Raw genomic sequence first — 20,879 nt, forward strand, 5'->3', positions numbered from 1 at the left:
AATATAGAAATTTTTTATCATCTAGCAAAACAGAAAATCAGCTACATCAGATTAAAAATTGCACGTACGTAGTTATTTTGGTTTTTTTTTTCGTCGGTAATTTATTAATGAATTATCGAAACGCCACGCCATTACATTATTCAGGAATTCAGGTGTGTAATCGAGATGCATGCAACATAATGACGTCGTGGAATATAGTGTGAGATAAAATGTACAGTATATGAATATATATATATATATATATATATATATATATATTTTAATGCATCGATCCTGTACTATATAGATCTAGTTCAAAATATAATCATATTAATGTTAATTGATATTACTGCTTTCAATCTCTATACACAATTTTGGAACTACAAAGACTTTAACGAAAGCCATGTGATGTTTATTACAAAAACAAAGTCTCATGTGCATATATGTACAACCAAAATAGACTATTTGCAGGAAACTTGGTTCAGCGTTACGCATGGTCCAATCGTAATTTTTTTTTCTAATTGTTTTGATAATTGTACGTGAATATAAATAATTGAAAGCTCTCTCTTCGTGAGTCGTTGACCTAATCGATAAATAAATGATATCAAAAAGAATATATGTATTACCCTACACAGGATATATACAACGTTTCATTTTGATTCTCTTGGCTTAAATGACGTGACGGTTTCTCTCATGGAATGATAATATATATATATATATATAAATCTAGTCGATGATAAATTCATAATATATATAAAAATTTACTCGAGAGAGAATTGTATTCATTACTAATAAACCATTATCTTGGATCCAACTGATCTTGTTGTGAATCTTTCTGAATATTATTTTCTACAGCAAGTGTCAATATTTCAAAGTTAAGGGTTCAATAAATAAATTGGAAGGACTTTATAAATTAATTATTGTTGCCGAAAAGGGAAAGTACGTGATCACATGGAGACAGGGTTACCCAAAATGGACAAATTACTTTTGTTTACATGGTCAATGTCTTTTATAAGTAAACACACTCCTAAGGTCAAAGCAAGTGAAAGACCATAAATATTTACCGAACAAATTTTTGCAAAAAACATTGTTTAAAAAAAATCAAGACACAAGAACTCCATTAATTAATTAAAACAGTGAAACACTAGCTTATCTCTGGTGAAGTACAAATCACCTTCTCAAAATTTCAAAATCATTGTGCTTACCTATTTAGTTGTGGTTGGTCTAATAAGTTAAGAAAAACACAAACTATTTCAGTCATTCTAGATTTTCAAAAGTGCTATTATATTTGTATAAATGTATATATATATATATATATATATTACATATATATACTATCAGCCAGCAATTCGTTAAGAGCATTAAAAATTTGATGACACAGATTACAAAGAAAAAACTGTAAACATGTTGGGTATTTTAGATCGAGATGTGAATATAAACTATAGAAAAAAAAAGAAAGAAAGAGGGAATGGATCCAAGATTTTTAAAAAGATTTAATACCTAATTTTGTTTCCCCCAACAATTTAGTACCCTTAATTATTTATTTAATTTGTTACACTATAAAAAAAAGCCTTTCTTCTCTGACAGACTAAACAAGGAATCACGTTTGACAAAATCACCTCGTTATCTTTTTTTGAGTTTTTCCTTTGATGAGCTTCGCTGACCGTTACATTTACGTTACATACTTTAGTTTCACATTATTACTTTATTTTCTTTTGTCAACAACAACATATATCAATGTGTACTTGAATTCAAATGATGATAATGATAATATAGTAAAAGCACTAGCAAGAACCACTAATATAAATATTGGTTAATTGATTTTTGTGAATATTGTTGATTTGAGATTCTCCTACCAAGGTGGTTGTAATAAACTTTTTGTCGATTGAAGAGAATATGGTATAAAAACAGATATTAAATTTAAAAAATTAACAGTTTGGTAGTAGTAAGTAGTTAATTTAAATTGCTAATAGTATAATTAAAAATATTTTTAACATTTAAATTTTCTTGCCCTTATTTTAAACCTAGTTTTTAAGAAAAACTAGGAAACAAACAAGTGTTTACTTTCATCTTCTCTAATGATTCTTTCCAACATAAATCAATATTTGTTTTAGGTAGGTAGCCTTATGCATCAAAAATTACATCTGGTGATGGTGCTGCTTCCCACAATTCATCCAGTGAGAAATAGCACTACACTAAAAATTATCATTCATACTAATGAGTTTTCATAACAAAATCCCAAAAACTGTTTGATACTAAAATACTTAATACCAAATATTTTGTTCCCTTTTTGAAGTTATTTTTTTTTTTAATCTCAGTAGAGTACTTTGTCTTTATGTGTAAAAAGGATCGTATGATCAATCTGAAAAATATATTTTTTAAAAGAAAAACTTCTTCGATAATTACAAAACATTAAAAAAAAAAAAACATGAATGGACTAAAAAAATTTGACAGATTAAAAAAAAACTCTCCACGTTCATCTCTGTCAGAAGAAACTTCAGAATCATATATGTACTTCTCCTTCTCTCTCTCTCTCTCTTGGAACAGAGAAGTTGCCTTCTTCTTCTTCTCTTTTTATAACAACAACTCTCTTACTCTCATTAAGTTACGTTACGGGAGAGAAAAGACAAAAACGCAGCTCTCTCCTGCGTTTAATTTTCTTCCTTTCTTTCTCAATCCTCACACACAAAAACAGAGCTCTTTTTTTTTTCCTGGTAACTTCAACAATTCATCTTTGAATAATATTCATAGATTATTTCATATATATTTCGATGGTTCTGAATCAAAAAGGACCCACTAATGGAACCGTGAGAATCTTCTTGTTATTATTATTATAAAGACATATTTTTTTCGTTTTTTTTTTTTTGGGTTTGCAGTTCGTTTTGTGTGTTTAGAAGAAATAATGTCGGGTTTTTGAATTCTCTTTAGTAATAATAATTTTGTGATGGGTTTATTATTACTGTAGACAAGTTTTTTGATTTGGAGAGGGATATTCTTTTTTTTGATACTTTTTGGGGGGGGGGGGGGGGTTTGATTGTTACATTTTCCAGATTATCTTTGGCTGGTTGTTAATAAAACAGGGATCTTTGCTACTTACTACTATTCCCATCTCTTTTTCTCTTTTTTTTTTTTTTTTTTTTTTTGACTGTTTTCTATATATTTTTGGTATAGTTTGCTCTTACGACATTCCTCTTTTGGGAACTTTTCTTTTTCTTCTTGAAAACTCTGTTTTTGTTTGTTAAATTTCCCATTGTTTTTTTTGAAGATTCGAAGCCAATTCAGGTTTTGGTTGTATCAAAGACCTGAGCTTTGAAAGGAGGAGGTTTTGTGATGTGTTAGAAACAGAAGAGTAGTATAAAAATGGCGGCAAGAGTAGAAGCAGCATCGATGGGTGGTGGTGTTGAGATTGATGAAGAAGAGAGTGATGAGAGAGGTAGCATGTGGGATTTGGACCAGAAGCTTGATCAATCTATGGATGAAGAAGCTGGTCGTCTTAGAAACATGTACCGAGAAAAGGTATCATTTCTTATATTATTACAGATTCATTCCTACTGGATCCATTAATTATTATTACACTTTGTAACATTATATTTGCAGAAATTCTCGGCGCTTCTGCTTCTGCAGCTTTCGTTTCAGAGCCTTGGTGTTGTATATGGAGATTTAGGGACTTCTCCTCTCTATGTTTTCTACAATACATTTCCTCATGGGATCAAAGATCCTGAAGATATCATTGGAGCTTTATCTCTCATCATTTACTCCCTCACACTCATCCCTCTTCTCAAATACGTTTTCGTTGTTTGTAAAGCTAATGATAATGGTCAAGGTACCAATTCACAAGCTTCTCCTTTCTTTTGGGAGTTTCCTTTTTGTTGCTGTTACTGACTTGATTGTTGTTTTGTAGGTGGGACGTTTGCTCTGTATTCATTACTCTGTAGACATGCCAAAGTGAAAACAATTCAGAACCAACACCGTACTGATGAAGAGCTTACTACTTACAGCCGCACTACGTTTCATGAGCATTCCTTTGCTGCCAAAACCAAAAGGTGGTTAGAAAAGCATACATCTAGAAAAACAGCTCTTCTTGGTTTAGTTCTTGTTGGTACCTGTATGGTCATCGGCGACGGAATCCTTACTCCCGCCATTTCCGGTATGACACCTCCATTGTTTGTTTTCCTTTTACCTTTTACAATAAAGTCATTTGGTAAATTTTAAATCTTTTTGCAGTTCTATCAGCTGCTGGTGGGCTAAGAGTAAACCTTCCTCACATAAGCAATGGTATTAGCATTTTTGCAGGCGTTCAACTTCATCTTGAAACGTCTATAGTACTCATAAGTGTATGTGGTTATTATTTTTACAGGTGTTGTTGTTTTTGTTGCTGTTGTGATACTAGTCAGCTTGTTTAGTGTACAGCATTATGGAACAGACCGTGTTGGTTGGCTTTTTGCGCCTATTGTTTTCCTCTGGTTCCTCTCTATTGCAAGTATCGGTATCTACAATATCTGGAAACACGACACTAGCGTCTTGAAAGCTTTCTCCCCTGTTTATATATACCGTTATTTTAAAAGAGGTGGTCGGGATCGCTGGACCTCTCTTGGTGGCATTATGCTTAGTATAACAGGAATCGAAGCACTCTTCGCTGATCTATCGCATTTTCCGGTCTCAGCTGTGCAAATAGCTTTTACTGTAATCGTGTTTCCTTGCCTTCTTTTGGCTTATAGTGGACAAGCTGCCTACATCAGGAGGCATCCTGATCATGTGGCTGATGCTTTTTACCGTTCCATTCCAGGTTTCTTCTTCGATTCTTTCAGTTCTGTAGAGAAAATGTTAAGATCATTTTAAGTAAAATTATATGTTCTTTGCAGGAAGTGTATATTGGCCAATGTTCATTATTGCAACGGCTGCAGCGATTGTGGCGAGCCAAGCAACAATATCGGCTACGTTTTCCTTAGTGAAGCAAGCTCTAGCCCACGGGTGTTTTCCAAGAGTGAAAGTGGTGCATACTTCTCGCAAGTTCCTCGGTCAGATTTACGTTCCTGACATAAACTGGATCCTAATGATCCTTTGCATTGCTGTCACTGCTGGTTTCAAGAACCAGAGTCAGATAGGAAACGCTTACGGGACCGCGGTTGTGATTGTCATGCTCGTGACAACACTTCTTATGACTCTGATCATGATCCTCGTGTGGCGTTGCCATTGGGTTCTAGTTCTCATATTCACCATCCTCTCGCTCGTCGTGGAGTGCACTTACTTCTCGGCCATGCTTTTCAAGATTGACCAAGGTGGTTGGGTTCCGCTTGTGATAGCTGCAGCTTTTCTCCTCATCATGTCGGTATGGCACTATGGAACTTTGAAGAGGTATGAGTTTGAAATGCACAGTAAAGTCTCTATGGCTTGGATCGTCGGACTTGGTCCTAGTCTTGGACTTGTTCGGGTCCCCGGGGTTGGTCTCGTTTACACGGAGCTAGCCAGTGGAGTCCCTCACATTTTCTCTCATTTTATTACAAATCTACCGGCCATTCATTCCGTTGTGGTGTTCGTATGCGTCAAGAACCTCCCTGTTTACACCGTCCCTGAGGAAGAGCGGTTCCTTGTTAAAAGGATTGGTCCCAAAAACTTCCACATGTTCCGTTGTGTTGCAAGGTAACCATCTGAAACAGTGTTTATCCAAAAACCTGACTGAACACTCTTGTATTAGCTATTATAGATTTCGTCGTCCATTGTGTTAACAGGTACGGATACAGAGATTTGCACAAGAAGGATGATGACTTTGAGAAACGACTCTTTGAGAGCCTCTTCTTGTACGTCCGCCTTGAATCGATGATGGAAGGAGGCTGTTCGGACTCCGATGAGTACAGCATCTGCGGAAGCCAGCAACAGCTTAAAGACACGCTTGGGAACGGAAACGAGAACGAGAATCTTGCAACGTTTGATACATTTGACTCGATAGAGTCGATAACGCCAGTGAAACGGGTGAGCCACACGGTGACAGCGTCGAGCCAGATGAGCGGTGGAGTAGACGAGCTGGAGTTTATAAATAGGTGCCGTGATGCGGGAGTAGTGCACATTATGGGGAACACGGTGGTTCGAGCCAGGAGAGAAGCCAGGTTCTACAAGAAGATAGCCATTGACTATGTGTATGCGTTTCTAAGGAAGATTTGTAGAGAACATAGTGCTATCTACAATGTTCCTCAGGAGAGTCTTTTGAATGTTGGTCAGATTTTCTATGTATAATGATATACTGTATGTATATTCATGCGTTTTTAATACTCTGCTTGTATGTAATGTTTATGATGTTGTATAGTTATACCAAAATTTTGGTGCATGAGATGAAATATACCAACTCGTTATGCATATAAAATTGATATTTTTATTATTGAAAGAAAAAGACTCCGAGTACAGAGAAAGAGTCAAAGTCCCAAAGACCTTGTACCAAAACCAATTTACTTACACTCAAAAATATTAAAAATGGCTATACAATATGTGCTTTTTAGGGTTTCTTGTACAAATCAACACAATCGTTTCTCACCTTGAAACTGTAGCATTCAAATCCGAAAGAAGCAGCAAAGGATATTTTATACACAAACCATTTTTTTTTTTTACGAATAAGTACCAGCAACGATAAATTGACAGATTACTTGTGAATTTGGTGGTTGACGGCGTGTGGTTTTGTGTGGACCGCAGAGGAGGACATGGTGCGGAGACGTCTGGCTATTTCCGGGAAGGCAGGTCGAACAAATGGGTCAGGAGCCCAACACTGCTCCATCAGCATTCTCCACTCCGGGTCACAATAGTTTGGCACGGTTGGTCTCAATGTATTGTTCACTATGCCTCCTACGATTTTTTATTCACACAAGTAACAAATGAGCAAGAGATTCAGACTACCGAAACAGTTAAGCTTGATATTCATCAATGCAAATAGGAATGTTACGGCGGGTTAGCCCACCGACTCAGCTCTAGAAAGTATGCCCACATAGATTCAAAACCAGGGCCAGGTTCAAATTTTAAAACTATTGCCAAGACAGACAAACCTACTTGTACACAACCTTGTTGGTAAGAAAGGAATCTGAGAGCGAATGAGAAAAGAGAGAGTAACTTACCGATTATTGCCCCATAATGCATATTGGCGTAGGGTTCCTCACCGGTAAGAATTTCCCACAAGACAATTCCAAAAGAGAACACATCAACCTGTGCGACATGAAGTATCCATGGCGAAACATTAATTGCAGGATCTTTCAAAGGGCATGAAAACTAAACAAATACAAAAACCGATACTCTCTGTTTCTCATCTACCAACAAGTAATTTGAGAGCTTTGGAATTCATTCATTTGCAGAAGGATGTTATGGACTCGTACCTTTTCAGAAACTTTGCTGCTGCTGCCACTAAGTAGCTCCGGAGCCATCCAAGGGAGGGTTCCCCTTACGCCGCCAGTGACCAAAGTGTTTCTCTTTATCTTTGACAGACCAAAATCACCGACCTGCATAAAGCATCATATCTTTGTTACTTAAACAAAACAAAATGAAAATGGTTGCATCATTCTGTTCTCAAACTGTCCTAGAAAGTCACCTTGCATATGGGACGGGCGGGATCTTTTAAGTTGACAAGCAAGTTATCACACTTCAAATCGAAATGCACTATGCTCTTTGAGTGCAAATATTCCATTCCAAAAGCTGCATCCATTGCAATGATAAGGCGCTTACGTCGATCAAGGTGCCTGTATTCGCCAAATTTGAATTGATATAAAGCTAGATATATCTTGAGGAAGCAAGGATTACGACAAGCTGTAATAAACAATTACCTGTTGCTGAGCAAAACATGCCTAAGCGATCCATTGACCATGTACTCTGTCACTGTAGCTAAAGTTCCTCCTGGTCCATCTTTCACTACGCCGTAAAATGCCATAACATTTGGATGGTGAAGCTTTGAAAGAATTTCAGCTTCATGCCAGAACTCGGAGGTCTGAAAATTTCAATCAGTGGATGGTGAAACTGAAAACCAATTAAACTAATGCAACTTTTGTGAAGGAAAAATCAAATACGATTCTATAGGGAATGCCAACTTCTTGCTCATAACAAGCATCTAAAAACCGCTTCAGGCAATAGAAAAATGGACAATGAAAAGCTCGGTTTTGGGTTGAGATAGTGGTAGTGTCTTCTAGCAGTACTCTAGTTACCCTAAAGCATTCACTTACTTAAATTTGGGAGAACCAGTCAGTGATCAATGTACTTATATAAATCTAAAGAACGCTCAACTTATTAAGAAAGAAAGCTCACCAATCTCTCTTGTTCAGATGAACGACCAATAAAACAGCTCCTCTTTATTCGCTTAATAGCAACATCTGTACCCCTCCATTTTCCATGATAAACAGTTCCAAAGGTACCAGAACCTAATTCCTTCAGTTCTTCTAAGTCGTCATTTTTAATGACCTGAAACAGAAAACAAAATAGATAACAATCGTTTCATTTTTTCTCCATCAATGAGAAACCCAGGAGCAAGATTAAAAAAAGATTTATAAACTTCCAATGATTTCACCTGCCAATGGGGCTACATGATGCCTATTCTACAAAATTCCTTTAAACAAGAGCAGGCAAATACCATAAACAGAAAAGACAGCTTAAAGGTTGCATTAGAAAGTCATAACTTGATTGACAGAATATAAAAGTCCTTCTGGTACTTAGGGTCTGTAATGCTAAAGAGTAATACTTCGTTGTACGAAAGCCATCTTTTAAAATAAACCAGAACAATTAACCAGGCCCTTTGTTGTGATGCTGTTCACTTCACTAATGGTGGTTGTTCAAACATTACATAGTATCTGATTAAATAGAGAGGTGCAAACGCAACAGCTTGTAAACATGTTAAGCCATACGCTGAAAAATGCATACCTGCAGAGACCTCATGCCACTATCCGCAACCATAAAGTCAATGAGAGGAACTCCAGTATTCTGCATATCCAAATTCAAATTTATAGGAATTAGTAAATTATCAGTTGAGACAGGTGTTTTCTAGTAGCTAAACTTGCTTAGGTTTTCCATATTTAGGTTGAATATGATAAGCTTACCAAAGTTGTATCTATGCTTTCAGCACCTTTGATCTGTGACTGACTGTAATCTGCATGTGTGTCTACTGTGTTCAAATCTGCTATGGTAGTGGTAGACACATCCGGCTGGATATTTCCATCAAAGTGGATTTGTGAATTTATCTGACTTGAAGCAACTTTCTCAGACTGCAATGGTGGGTAGCTATAATCAATAGGAACTCCGTTGGTGTTAGTCAGGGAACTGGGAAATCCAGGGTGGTCCTGATCCATAAGGGATAGATCCTTCCTCTCAAACTCATCCTGCGCCAAATTTCGAAAGTACGACCAAGTTTTAGGGTCATTATTCTGAATATTTAAACTCACACCAGCCCCATCGGCATGCAATGGCCCTAATTCAGGGAAATTCACAGACTCTTCCGCTTTCAAAATATCAGCAAGAAATTCACGAGGAAACCTATCATTTATATCAACAACTATATCCCCCTTCTCAATGTGTCCTCGTGGAACAGCCTTTAGTGAAGTCTTTGTCTGACTTACATGCTCCGAGGCGTTAGGCTCCAAGTTTCTCTTTTCAGACTGTGCCATACTACCCTCGGCTGTCCAGATGCTTTCAGGAGCTGATCTTACTGGTGCGGTAGAATGTACATTCTGGGACTCCATATTTGCTTCATGAGAAGTTTCTGATGATTCGCTGATAGGTAGGAATGCATCTGAAGTGTTGTGAGCCATTACAAATTGAGAAGCAAGGGAATCATCAGATTTAGACAAACGGTTAGTTTCTGCTGGATCTCGGAGAGTGCGCTCAGAATGAAAAACTCTCGGATGAATCACAGGCTGATCGACATTGCTCAAATTAGATGAATTACCATCTGAAGTCCCATGTCCAGATGCTGAGAGTCCTCCAGGCAGACAAAATGGATTGTCCTGATTCTTTGTCATGCTTTCACTTGCTGTAGCTAAAGCACCCGCTTTCGGAACATAATCCTGGGATGTTCTAAGATTTTTTTCTGGATAAACAAAGGATTTTGGATCTGGTGTTGAATTGGATAATTTCATGGAAATAGGAGCTTCTTCCTTGAGGGCGTGATCTGGGACCTTAGCATCAGTAGATACAGAGGAAACGGAATATTCATTGACCCTTGTGGTTGGTTCTTTCTTCATCTTTGGCTCCTTTGCTGACAGATTGTTCTCAACATGGTCCTGGGATTTTCTAAGACTTTTTTCTGGAAGAGCTGAAGAACTTATATCTGGTGTTGAACTGGATGTTTGTGTGGCAATTGGAGCTTCTTCCTTTACGAGGTGGTCTGGGACTATCAAATCATCAGGCATAGAAGAAACAGAATACTCACTGACCCTTGGGGTTGAGGATTCTCTCTTCATCTTTGGCTCCTTTGCCGAAAGATTGCTCTCATCAGTAGATACATTAGCAGGATCATTTACCTTCTGAAATGAATCATCTCTTCTCATCTTAGCCTCTTTTGATGAAGCTTCTGGTTCTGGGTCTTGTACATGAAAGATCTGCTCCTCACGCGAAACTCCTTGCTCAGGCTTTTGTGCATAGTGAGGCCCCACAGGTGTTTCAGGATTCACAGAATAAGGGATATAATGTGGTTGTGGTTGAACATGCAAAGGAGCAGACCCCTTCTCATCTATATAGCCACTGCTTGCCATGTGAGCTGATGTGTAAACTTGGTGGTTACCAAGTCCGGTGAAGTGCAATTGCTGTCCTAGATAAGGCTGTGGAAATGGCTCATTTCCAGTAGACAAACCTGTTACAAGTTGAGAAGCTTGGCTCGCTGATAAAGATTCATTACCTGGCAAAGGAGCAACCGAAGCTACTGCTGGTTCTGTGGTAGCCCGATTGATCTTCCTATCAAAATTCCCTTGCAGTAGTTCATCCAAATTGTTCCCGGGAGCACTTATTCCAAGGGAACCTTTTCGTGAACTTAGATCCATCCCATTGACAGCGACAACATACTGAACCTCAGAATCACCGTCTGCATGTTCTATAACGAACTGAGCCTCCTCTATATCACTGCTTGAAAACAAGAACATCCTCGGCTTCTCAGATCCTCCATTACCAAACACAATACATTCCTCCATCATGTTTTGTAAATCCTCATCAGAAGATACAGAGACCAAGGCATCGAGATCCTCGCCTGGCAGCTGATATTTTATGGTACGTGCTTCAGGGAACATTTCTTTCATTTTCTGCATGAGTTCTTGGAAAGAAATAGTCTTGCTAATACGTATGATACGCGTTTCGCCACCTACATATCTAAGTTTCTGATCTCTGGGGCGAGGTATAATTTTACCACCAAAACTACACAAGAACTTCGCCTGGTTCAGAGAGCTATCAGAAGCTCTAGAAGAAATCAAACTAGGACGCCTTTGACCAGTATCATTTCTCGAAGAGATAACTGGGGCAGACTGGACCAGCTCATGGTAGGTCTTATCTTCAATTCTAGAAGGAGGTTTCCTCTCTTGCTCAAAGGCTTGACGTTTTTCTTCTGTGGATTTAGAGCCACTCTCTGCCATGGGATGAACCATTCCCATGGCAGTTAAGTTAACAGGAACAGGCATACCACTGGGGTCACCATACACATTAGGGATGAATTGCGGTTTCATAACTACCCTATCTCTCATAAACTCAAAAGCAAATTCTTCACCCGTCTGTATTGAGTAGTTTAGCACTGGCCGAGCAGGGATCGAAGTACCACCATAATCTGGAGGTCGTACATTGGTGTTAAAATTAGTTGAAGAATCGTGAGGAAACCGTTGATTCATGGACCCAAGGCCCTCATCTCTAGGGTCAGGGGCAGTATACCGAACGTTTTCATAACCTTTAGCTTGATCCATGTTTTCTTTGTCAAGTTGTCTATCCATCTAGTTCATCAGCTCCCTCAGAGACGCTTGGAGGCGACAGATCATGATCAAAGCCCAAGTCAAATCTTTGCATAAGCATCATTCGTAAGTATCAAACGTTTTTTGGCTGCAGAACAAGACCTTCTAACATGAAAAACTCAAACTCTCATTGAGGTGCCTGAAATTCAGAGAAAAGAGTAATTTTACTAAAGCATCAAACATAATCAGGCAAACCTTAGGACTGGAAACAAAATATACTATATAAGGAACAATTTGGGTATACAAAACCAGTAAAACTCCCTACTCTAGCAGAGGACAGGTCATCTTGGCAAATCTGACTGTGGATACTTCTAAACCATGAAATTAGCTACAGATATAAACTGATCAACTGAAAAGAGTGAACTCAACCTACATCTACAATAAACTAACACGAGTCGAGCTGAAATCTGAAATCGATCAGCTTCACCAAACTAATAGCAAACCCATTGTATCTCCGACACACAGAAAAATGAAAAATCAACGGATCAACCAATAGAACTAAAACCAAAATCAAAATCAAGTCCACGGACTCACACTGCCGTACAATTCCAAACCTCAAACGAAAAAAAAAAAAAAACCGATCAAGCATAAGAGAACCACTGAAACTCTAAATAAAGCAAGATCTGAGTATCAATACCCAAAATTCAAGCGGAAACACATCGGATCCAGAGAATTCTCGACAACAGAAGATCAAAATTCAGAAAAAAAAAAAAAAAGAAGAAGAAGCAGAAACCTAAAGGAAGGCTGCTGAGTAAGCAAAAGAAGTAGAGCAAAAGAAATGGTATCACAAGAAGAACATACAGTGAGAGGCGGCACGAGAGAGAGAGACTGTGAGGTTTGACGATCGATGAGTAGAAGAAAGAAAGAAGACAAGTCCTTCCTCCTCCTTAGTCCTTAATCTCTCTTCTTCTTCTTTTTTGGACATTCCACAAAAAAAAAATTATATTCTCCTCCTCTCTGAAATAAAAAAAATCAAACTATGCGTTATACGCCAATTATATAATTACTATCTCGTACATTATTTTATTCACATGTAAATTTACTATTATATAAAAATCGTAGAAAAGCTTATGTCATCATCTCCATAGATATTTTTATTTACCAGTTTTTATTTTTTACTTATCGGTTTAACACTTTTTTTAACTATAAAAATTTTAATAAAGGTTTTGCAAAAAATATTCCAGGTGGAAATATAGTACAGGGTGTAATCTAACTGTCAAGGCCATAAATAATAAATACATAATTCCACCTGACGCCAATAATATTTTTTTATATATTTTTCCATTTTTTATTTTATTTCCAAAAATTAGCCGCAAATTTGCAAAAACCTAAAACAGAGCTCTCAAAACACTTTACACACACACACACGCACACTGTTTTGAAACAAAACCAAACTACTATGCTCAGTTCCGCCGCCACCGCCACCGCCACCGTTGCCTCCGTGAGTGCTCGCTCCGGCGATATTCTCTGCGGTTATTTTCGTAGAAAAACCGTCGCGCCTTTTCGGTTTGCCCAACCCGTGAGTTCTCTCCTCTCGTGTCTTTTGTTTTCACGTTCTGCTTAACTTTTTTTTTAATGTTTAAGTGGGATTTTTCATTGAGCAGGTCTATTGTACATCGCTGCGTCCGAGTCTCGTTGCAGTTCGAGCTATGGCGGAGTCTCAGACAACAGCTCAGAGGAATCAGCCGCACTCCTCTGGCTCCTCTGGTTTACAATTTTTTTCTCTTTTGCTGCAATTTTCAAATTCCAGGAATTGATTTTGATTATGTTTTGTGTGTTTTAATATGAATCAGGAAAGAAGCAAGCTTTGATATCTTTATCTGACAAGAGTGACTTGGCTTCTCTTGGCAATGGTCTTCAAGACTTGGGGTATGTCTTCTTTACAATTCTCTTACTTACAACTATATACAAGTTTCAATTTTTCTTTTTCGATACAAATTTCAATTTATGGGTTTAATTGGTTCTCTTTTTTCATATGTTATTTGCGTAGATACACTATTGTTTCTACTGGAGGAACTGCTTCTACTTTGGAGAATGCTGGAGTCTCTGTGACTAAAGTGGAGAAGCTTACTCACTTTCCAGAAATGGCAAGTTTGCTTTTTTCTCTTAAGCTCGGTGCTCTTGCTTTAGATTTGGTCTTCTATTTTAATTCTTTAAAGATTTCGATAAACATAAAAAGCTGGTGTCAAATTGTGTGACTTTTGGCAATGATTGTACCATTGTTTTGTTGAGTCTAGTATATTAAACTTGGCTTTCCTTTTTGTTTTCTCTTAAAGCTTGATGGCCGTGTGAAAACTTTGCACCCAAACATACACGGTGGTATCCTTGCTAGAAGAGATGTGGAACATCATATGGAAGCTCTTAATGAGCATGGGATTGGTGAGTTTTGACATTTAATTTACCCCTCTATGTTCTAAGGTTGTGTCATCTATAATAATGTCTCCTTCATACTAAACTTCACGTGTTGCTTTTTTGTATTCAATGACAGGTACATTTGATGTGGTGGTTGTCAATTTGTATCCATTCTATGACAAAGTTACTGCTCCAGGTGGGATCAGCTTTGAAGATGGGATTGAAAACATTGACATTGGTGGTCCTGCTATGATTAGAGCAGCTGCTAAGGTATATGCATATGAGACTTATATTCTTTACATTCATTTCATGATTATTAATGTACTTATTCTACTATTCTGTTCGACAGAACCACAAAGACGTTCTCATTGTTGTCGATTCAGACGATTATCAAGCTGTTTTAGAGTATCTCAAAGGAGGACAATGTGACCAACAATTCCGCAGAAAACTTGCGTGGAAGGCTTTTCAGCATGTTGCTGCATATGATTCTGCAGTTTCAGAATGGCTATGGAAGCAGACTGAAGGAAGTAAGTGGTTATTTTTTTATGTGATCCTCCTTACACTAGTTATGGAAATTGGCAACTTACATTGATTACTAATCCTGTTTTTTTCTTAGAAGAGAAGTTCCCTCCCAGCTTTACAGTTCCTCTTGAACTTAAGAGTTCTCTTCGTTACGGTGAAAACCCTCATCAAAAAGCTGCATTTTATGTTGATAAGAGCCTTGCTGAAGTGAACGCTGGTGGTATCGCAACTGCGATACAGCACCATGGAAAGGTAATATACTTTTACCCATCAGTTTTGTAAAAGTATATAGCAGCTGGCCATAGTTTTATACTGCCAATTATGTTTTGACTTTTCTATTTATTTCTGTGAGCAGGAAATGTCATACAACAACTATCTTGATGCTGACGCTGCGTGGAACTGTGTGTCGGAATTTGAAAACCCTACATGTGTAGTCGTGAAGCATACAAATCCTTGTGGTGTGGCCTCTCGTGATGATATTCTTGAGGCTTACCGGCTAGCTGTAAAAGCTGACCCAGTTAGTGCCTTTGGTGGCATTGTAGCTTTCAATGTTGAAGTTGACGAGGTAATCAATATTTAAAACTACTGTTGTCCCATAGATTTTTCAACTGTTTAGTGATCTGTATTTGTCTCTAGGTTCTTGCGAGGGAGCTCCGGGAGTTCAGGAGTCCAACAGATGGGGAAACTAGAATGTTTTATGAAATCGTGGTTGCTCCAAAGTATACTGCTAAAGGTCTTGAAGTCCTCAAAGGGAAATCAAAAACTTTGAGGATCCTTGAGGCTAAAAAGAATGACCAAGGGAAACTATCACTCAGACAGGTTGGTGGTGGCTGGTTGGCTCAGGACTCAGACGATAAAACTCCAGAAGACATCAGTTTCAAGTCTGTCTCAGAGAAAACTCCAACTGAAAGCGAACTTGCGGATGCCAAATTTGCCTGGCTTTGCGTTAAGCATGTCAAGAGCAATGCCATTGTGATAGCAAAGGTTTGGATTTTTTTTCTTCTCTCTGATTCCTTTTTCTTGTTTCTCGTTTCTATACTTTGTTTCTGATTCTTCGGTTTCTGGATCAAGAACAATTGTATGCTGGGGATGGGAAGTGGGCAGCCAAACAGAGTAGAGAGTCTGAGATTAGCTTTCAAGAAAGCTGGCGAGGAAGCCAAAGGAGCTGCCTTGGCCAGTGACGCATTCTTCCCATTCGGTATTTTTTCTTTTCCATTCTTCTGTCTGAAATGAATGACTCATCAACCAACAACTTTGTTGGCCGATCTGAATTGTGAAAATTCTTGTTGTGTGAATTGTGCAGCTTGGAAAGATGCGGTGGAAGAGGCGTGTGAGAAAGGAATAGGAGTGATAGCAGAACCTGGAGGCAGTATTAGAGACCAAGACGCCATTGATTGCTGCAAAAAGTATGGAGTCTCTCTGCTCTTCACCAACGTTAGACATTTCCGCCATTGACTGATGCAATCCTCCAGTTTTGCTCTTATAAACATATCCAAAAGATTCTGTAGAAGAGAGAACCCACCAAGCAAAACACAAAGAGTGGGAAATAATATTGTTGTAACTTTTTATTGCGTTCGACTTTGTGTATGATTAGAGCTGTTCCTAAATTTGACATTTTTACCCAAAATATCATATTTTTCTCAACAACACCCAGAAACTGATGAGATGTGTATATAAATATCCAACATTTCAACTCAAACTAGAACGAGAAAGTTCACGACTGTGGAGGAGAAAGCTCAGGGATGGCGACCGGGAAAGTGATGGTGGAGAAAGTAGGAGGAAGATCTACAGCTACGAGTTGCTTCTCTAAGTATCCTCTCAAGTTCTTACTTCCTACAAAGGTTTCTTTCTCTATCTCTCACTCTCCCTGTGGAGAATCTGTTTGAAAATTTCAATCTTTAATTTTTAAAATTCCCGACATTGAACTTTCAGGCAGCTCCTGCCGGAACTGACGTTGTCTGGATTTACAGCATCACCTATGGTGGCGGCATTGTTTCTGTATCTCCCTCTTCCTCCTTTTTCTATTTCTCTGTCTCGCTCTCTCTCTCTCTCTCTCTCTCTCTCTCTCTCTCTCTCTCTCTCTCTCTCTCTCTCTCTCTTTGTCCATCGATGGCTTGATTCATCGAACAAGTTTTTGTTCAAATTATGTAGGGAGATTCGATTTCATGTGAATTCACCATTGGTGATGGATGCACTGCAGTGATTACAACCCAGTCTTCTACTAAGGTTGACACAAATTAGGGATTTTTTCTCTCTTTGAAGTGAACACTAGTTTTATCCTACTTTGATTTTTCTTGACTTGGATCTTGTGATTTCATTCAGGTATACAAGGCAATAGGATCAAAGTGTTCTAAACAAATACTGGAAGTAATGTTTCTTTTGCTATTAATCATTTTGAGCTTTGTTAGGACCCTGTTCTTTGAATTCTTGTGTTCTTGATTGATCTTTGGGTTTGTTGTGTACAGTAGGCGAGAATCGGGAGTGAATCACTTTTGGTTGTGATTCCAGATCCAGTGACTTGCTTCTCCACTGCCCGGTACTATCAGAAACAGATCTTTAGATTGGTTTCAGACTCTAATCTTGTCCTTGTGGATTGGATCACTAGCGGGCGTCACGCAAATGGTGAAAAATGGGATTTCGAGTTTTATAAGAGCATCAACAATGTCTACCTCGAAGATGATTACCCTTTATTTCTTGACACAGTAATAATTACTAATCTCTTGTGCCCACTTTTAGATTTATAGACAATCTCTCTTACAGTGAGCGAGATTAGATCTACCTTTGGCTTTAGAGTAGTGGTTTTATTGACTGCAGGTACTGTTAGAGAAGAGGAGCATCCAAAACATAGCCGAACGGATGCAAGACTATCACACCATCGCAATGGTCATACTCTTCGGGTATGCGACTGTCACGCACATTTTCTAGTCTGACATTACTCTCTGTATCTTTGCTAAAATGTGTTTTGACAATGAGTCAAAGGTCAAAGCTGAAGGAAATCCAAAAGCAAGTCCAAGAAAATGTGAAGAAGATGATGTCTGAACAACTACAGATCTCGTATGGAGGACGTTCTAGGAGACAAAACTCTGTGTCAAGCTCTCCTAACCGCTTCATGAAGCCAGAGTTTATAGCTTCCTGTAGCACTTTCGGCCATGAGGTAAATAATAATATCAGTAAACTTTTAATTGAAGAGATCAAATCCGCATAAATGACTAATCAAAGTTAGTGTGAATTTTGTAGGGAAAGGGAGTTGTGATTCGAATAGCTTCTGATTCTACAGAGTCAGTCTACAATTTCTTGAGACAACAATTGGCTGTGCTTCAACCACTTCTTGGTCAAGCTCCTTATGCTTGTTGACTCTCTTCTCTTCTTTTTTTTTTTGTAACTCCACTCTATAGACGTCAAAGTATAATTTTTTTCCCAATTCACGAGTTCGATTCCCCAATTTGCAAACTTTCACATATATATATTTTTGTAAATATTTCATATGACCACAACGCAACAGACATAAAGACTCCTCTTTTTTCTCTATCGACCAAAACAAACAGTAAATAAGATCACTTTTACCATCTTCTAGCTGATGCAATCTCGCGCATTGTTGCGCCTTAGAAGCTACTACAGAAGATCATTTGTATTGCCCATATCAAACCATGAACGATCCGTGCAAGTATGTAATCTCGTTCGTTCGATTTGCTCTTCTTCTAGCCATAGAGGATATAGCTCGAATTCGCGTGTGCCACGACTCGAATGGCTGATTGGGGACCTTTGCAAAGAAGGTAGAATTGTAGAAGCACGGAAACTGTTCGATGAATTGCCTGAGAGAGATGCGGTCACATGGACTCATGTGATTACTGGGTATATTAAGTTAGGGAATATGAGAGAAGCTAGGGAATTGTTCGATAGGGTTGATTCTAGGAAAAATGTGGTGACTTGGACTGCCATGGTTAGTGGGTACTTGAGATCTAAGCAGCTTTTTGTAGCTGAGATGCTTTTCCATGAAATGCCTGAGAGAAATGTAGTTTCTTGGAATACTATGATTGATGGGTATGCTCAGGGCGGGAGAATTGAGAAAGCCCTGAAACTGTTCGATGAAATGCCTGAGAGAAACATTGTTTCCTGGAACACGATGATTAAAGCGCTGGTGCAACGTGGTAGGATAGATGAGGCGATGATTCTATTCGAAAAAATGCCTAAAAGGGATGTCATTTCATGGACTGCTGTGGTCGATGGTTTGGCAAAGAACGGTAAGGTAGATGAAGCGAGACGACTTTTTGATTGTATGCCTGAGAGAAATATCATTTCGTGGAATGCTATGATCACGGGTTACACACATAATAATAGGATAGATGAAGCTGACCAACTCTTTCAAGTGATGCCTGAGAGGGACTTTGCTTCATGGAATACGATGATCACAGGGTTTGTACGGAATGGGAAAGTTGACAGGGCATGTGTTTTATTTGACCAGATGCCTGAGAAGAATGTTATTTCTTGGACCACGATGATTACAGGATATGTTGAGAATAGAGAAAACGAAGAAGCGCTTAAAGTATTCTCAAAGATGTTAAGGGATGGTTGTGTTAAGCCTAACGTAGGAACTTATGTGAGCATTTTAAGTGCCTGTAGTGACTTGGCTGGACTTGTGGAGGGGCAGCAGATTCACCAGTTGATATCTAAGTCGGTTCACCAAAAGAACGAAGTTGTTACTTCAGCGCTTATTAACATGTATTCGAAATCCGGTGAACTGATTGCTGCTAGGAAATTGTTTGATAATGGACTGGTATGCGAACGGGATTTGATATCATGGAACAGTATGATTGCGGTTTATGCACACCACGGGCATGGGAAGGAAGCAATTGAAATGTATGATCAGATGCGGAAACATGGGTTCAAACCTAGTGAGGTTACCTATCTTAACTTGCTATTTGCTTGCAGTCACGCCGGACTGGTAGAGAAAGGTATGGAGTTCTTTAAGGAGCTTGTGAGAGACGAGTCACTTCCTCTGCGAGAAGACCACTATACGTGTCTCGTGGATCTCTGTGGTCGTGCTGGTAGACTGAAAGATGTTTTAAATTTCATCAACTGTGATGAGGCTAGGGTATCAAGATCGTTCTATGGAGCGCTCTTATCCGCTTGTAATAACCACAGTGAAGTGACTATTGCTAAGGAGGTGGTGAAGAAGGTATTGGAAACAGGGTCGGATGATGCTGGGACTTATGTATTGATGTCTAATATATATGCTGCGAGCGGGAAAAGGGAAGAAGCTGCAGAGATGAGAATGAAGATGAAGGAGAAAGGGTTGAAGAAACAGCCGGGTTGTAGTTGGATTAAGATCGGGAATCAGACGCATCTTTTTGTTGTTGGAGATAAGTCACATCCTCAGTTTGAAGCCTTGGATTCGATAGTATCCGATCTTGGCAACAAAATGAGGAAGAACAAGAACATGACTTCAGAAGCGGGAGAAGGTGAGTTCTTGGTTATTTGAATTCCTTCTGGATACCAGAGCGGTATTCAGGCTCTTGGTTTAAGATTGGTGAACCAAAATAACCGATTTAGCCAAGCCATTTTGGTGTTGGCTAAACAATTCAACTGCCCGAAGTATCAAGACGATAAGGAAATGATATGACACAGCTTGCAGGATATTTTCTGTTTGTAGTTGAAGATGCAACTTATAGATTACCATTTTTTGGTCTGATTCGATCATGTAACATTTAAACCAGTTAGTACTGAATACTCCTTGTTCTTCGTTCTATACTCCCTGTTTCACAAAGAGTGTCATTCTGACACATTTCACATAAATTAAGAAAAGTGTGAATTATACATGTTTGCCCCTATTTAATTAGTGATTAATGGTTTAAATTCAATGGAAAGAGCTTTGGATTTAAGGGTAAAAAAGAATATGTAGCATTAAAAAGCACATTGGAAATGTAGAATGACACTCTTTGTGTTGTAGAATGACACTCTTTGTGAAAATTTTCTCCAAAATGACACTCTTTGTGAAACAGAGGGAGTAAGAAAGTTTGGTGGGTCAATTTTTGTTAATGATGCATTTCCTGCCAAATTCGAGACATGGTGATAGATTACTCTGACAAA

The 20,879-nt window shown here is 38.4% G+C and overlaps 5 protein-coding genes across 14 annotated transcripts; 4 read left to right on the forward strand and 1 right to left on the reverse strand.

The window, feature by feature from the left end:
- The first annotated feature begins 2,413 nt into the window (after nt 1-2,413).
- On the forward strand, nt 2,414-6,337 carry LOC104786046 (potassium transporter 11). Of its 2 annotated transcripts, none has more exons than XM_087513293.1 (8): nt 2,414-2,786; nt 3,245-3,495; nt 3,577-3,802; nt 3,881-4,126; nt 4,204-4,254; nt 4,337-4,765; nt 4,842-5,619; nt 5,709-6,337. In XM_087513293.1, exons 2-8 carry the CDS (start codon nt 3,340-3,342, stop codon nt 6,208-6,210), a joined length of 2,388 nt encoding a protein of 795 aa, XP_087369419.1. In that variant the 5' UTR covers nt 2,414-2,786; nt 3,245-3,339; the 3' UTR covers nt 6,211-6,337. The 2 variants fall into 2 exon arrangements, with proteins under 2 accessions (XP_087369419.1, XP_010509669.1); XM_010511367.3 differs by having other exon boundaries at nt 2,414-2,693.
- A 66-nt stretch (nt 6,338-6,403) lies between these two features.
- LOC104786045 (RAF-like serine/threonine-protein kinase 24) lies at nt 6,404-12,938 on the reverse strand. 6 transcript variants are annotated; one of them, XM_010511366.3, is made up of 10 exons: nt 12,720-12,938; nt 9,552-12,057; nt 9,036-9,314; nt 8,860-8,919; nt 8,251-8,403; nt 7,776-7,936; nt 7,544-7,691; nt 7,332-7,454; nt 7,077-7,164; nt 6,404-6,810 (listed from the first exon to the last, which is right to left on the reverse strand). In XM_010511366.3, exons 2-10 carry the CDS (start codon nt 11,898-11,900, stop codon nt 6,611-6,613), a joined length of 3,561 nt encoding a protein of 1,186 aa, XP_010509668.2. In that variant the 5' UTR covers nt 11,901-12,057; nt 12,720-12,938; the 3' UTR covers nt 6,404-6,610. The 6 variants fall into 6 exon arrangements, with proteins under 6 accessions (XP_010509668.2, XP_087369417.1, XP_087369418.1 ...); XM_087513291.1 differs by having other exon boundaries at nt 12,556-12,911; XM_087513292.1 differs by having other exon boundaries at nt 12,652-12,882.
- Nucleotides 12,939-13,195: 257 nt separating this feature from the next.
- LOC104786048 (uncharacterized) lies at nt 13,196-16,419 on the forward strand. 2 transcript variants are annotated; one of them, XM_010511370.3, is made up of 12 exons: nt 13,196-13,437; nt 13,523-13,625; nt 13,712-13,787; nt 13,909-14,005; nt 14,195-14,297; nt 14,407-14,540; nt 14,620-14,797; nt 14,887-15,044; nt 15,148-15,357; nt 15,429-15,776; nt 15,864-15,990; nt 16,096-16,419. In XM_010511370.3, exons 1-12 carry the CDS (start codon nt 13,318-13,320, stop codon nt 16,245-16,247), a joined length of 1,806 nt encoding a protein of 601 aa, XP_010509672.1. In that variant the 5' UTR covers nt 13,196-13,317; the 3' UTR covers nt 16,248-16,419. The 2 variants fall into 2 exon arrangements, with proteins under 2 accessions (XP_010509672.1, XP_087369420.1); XM_087513294.1 differs by having other exon boundaries at nt 13,232-13,437; nt 14,890-15,044.
- Nucleotides 16,420-16,503: 84 nt separating this feature from the next.
- On the forward strand, nt 16,504-20,608 carry LOC104786047 (urease accessory protein D-like). 3 transcript variants are annotated; one of them, XR_015598479.1, is made up of 8 exons: nt 16,504-16,633; nt 16,725-16,790; nt 16,944-17,018; nt 17,115-17,159; nt 17,258-17,494; nt 17,607-17,689; nt 17,772-17,946; nt 18,030-18,234. XR_015598479.1 is itself a non-coding variant. In XM_010511369.3 (8 exons), exons 1-8 carry the CDS (start codon nt 16,535-16,537, stop codon nt 18,144-18,146), a joined length of 894 nt encoding a protein of 297 aa, XP_010509671.2. In that variant the 5' UTR covers nt 16,504-16,534; the 3' UTR covers nt 18,147-20,608. The 3 variants fall into 3 exon arrangements, 2 of the variants coding, with proteins under 2 accessions (XP_010509671.2, XP_019101313.2); XM_010511369.3 differs by having other exon boundaries at nt 17,261-17,494; nt 18,030-20,608; XM_019245768.2 differs by lacking the exon at nt 17,115-17,159 and having other exon boundaries at nt 17,261-17,494; nt 18,030-20,608.
- Nucleotides 18,370-20,608, forward strand: LOC104786050 (pentatricopeptide repeat-containing protein At2g35030, mitochondrial). The gene has a single exon (XM_010511372.3). The coding sequence runs from the start codon at nt 18,370-18,372 to the stop codon at nt 20,269-20,271; it is 1,902 nt and encodes a 633-aa protein (XP_010509674.2). The 3' UTR covers nt 20,272-20,608.
- Nucleotides 20,609-20,879: the final 271 nt, after the last annotated feature.

Source organism: Camelina sativa, chromosome 5, assembly GCF_030686135.1.
Source record: "Camelina sativa cultivar CO46 ecotype springtype chromosome 5, ASM3068613v1".
NCBI classification, from domain to species: Eukaryota; Viridiplantae; Streptophyta; class Magnoliopsida; order Brassicales; family Brassicaceae; genus Camelina; species Camelina sativa.

Coding starts and splice junctions, on each gene's coding strand:
- LOC104786047 (XM_010511369.3), top strand. CDS start 16,535: ATGGCGACCGGGAAAGTGATGGTGGAGAAAGTAGGAGGAAGATCTACA. Junction 16,634..16,724: donor AGTTCTTACTTCCTACAAAG/GTTTCTTTCTCT, acceptor TTGAACTTTCAG/GCAGCTCCTGCCGGAACTGA. Junction 16,791..16,943: donor ATGGTGGCGGCATTGTTTCT/GTATCTCCCTCT, acceptor CAAATTATGTAG/GGAGATTCGATTTCATGTGA.
- LOC104786050 (XM_010511372.3), top strand. CDS start 18,370: ATGCAATCTCGCGCATTGTTGCGCCTTAGAAGCTACTACAGAAGATCA.
- LOC104786046 (XM_087513293.1), top strand. CDS start 3,340: ATGGCGGCAAGAGTAGAAGCAGCATCGATGGGTGGTGGTGTTGAGATT. Junction 3,496..3,576: donor GAAACATGTACCGAGAAAAG/GTATCATTTCTT, acceptor TTATATTTGCAG/AAATTCTCGGCGCTTCTGCT. Junction 4,766..4,841: donor TTTTTACCGTTCCATTCCAG/GTTTCTTCTTCG, acceptor TGTTCTTTGCAG/GAAGTGTATATTGGCCAATG.
- LOC104786045 (XM_010511363.3), bottom strand. CDS start 11,900: ATGGATAGACAACTTGACAAAGAAAACATGGATCAAGCTAAAGGTTAT. Junction 8,920..9,035: donor AAAGCATAGATACAACTTTG/GTAAGCTTATCA, acceptor TTGGATATGCAG/AATACTGGAGTTCCTCTCAT. Junction 7,692..7,775: donor CATGTTTTGCTCAGCAACAG/GTAATTGTTTAT, acceptor TGGCGAATACAG/GCACCTTGATCGACGTAAGC.
- LOC104786048 (XM_010511370.3), top strand. CDS start 13,318: ATGCTCAGTTCCGCCGCCACCGCCACCGCCACCGTTGCCTCCGTGAGT. Junction 14,798..14,886: donor ATGGAAGCAGACTGAAGGAA/GTAAGTGGTTAT, acceptor TTTTTTTCTTAG/AAGAGAAGTTCCCTCCCAGC. Junction 15,358..15,428: donor TCAATGTTGAAGTTGACGAG/GTAATCAATATT, acceptor ATTTGTCTCTAG/GTTCTTGCGAGGGAGCTCCG.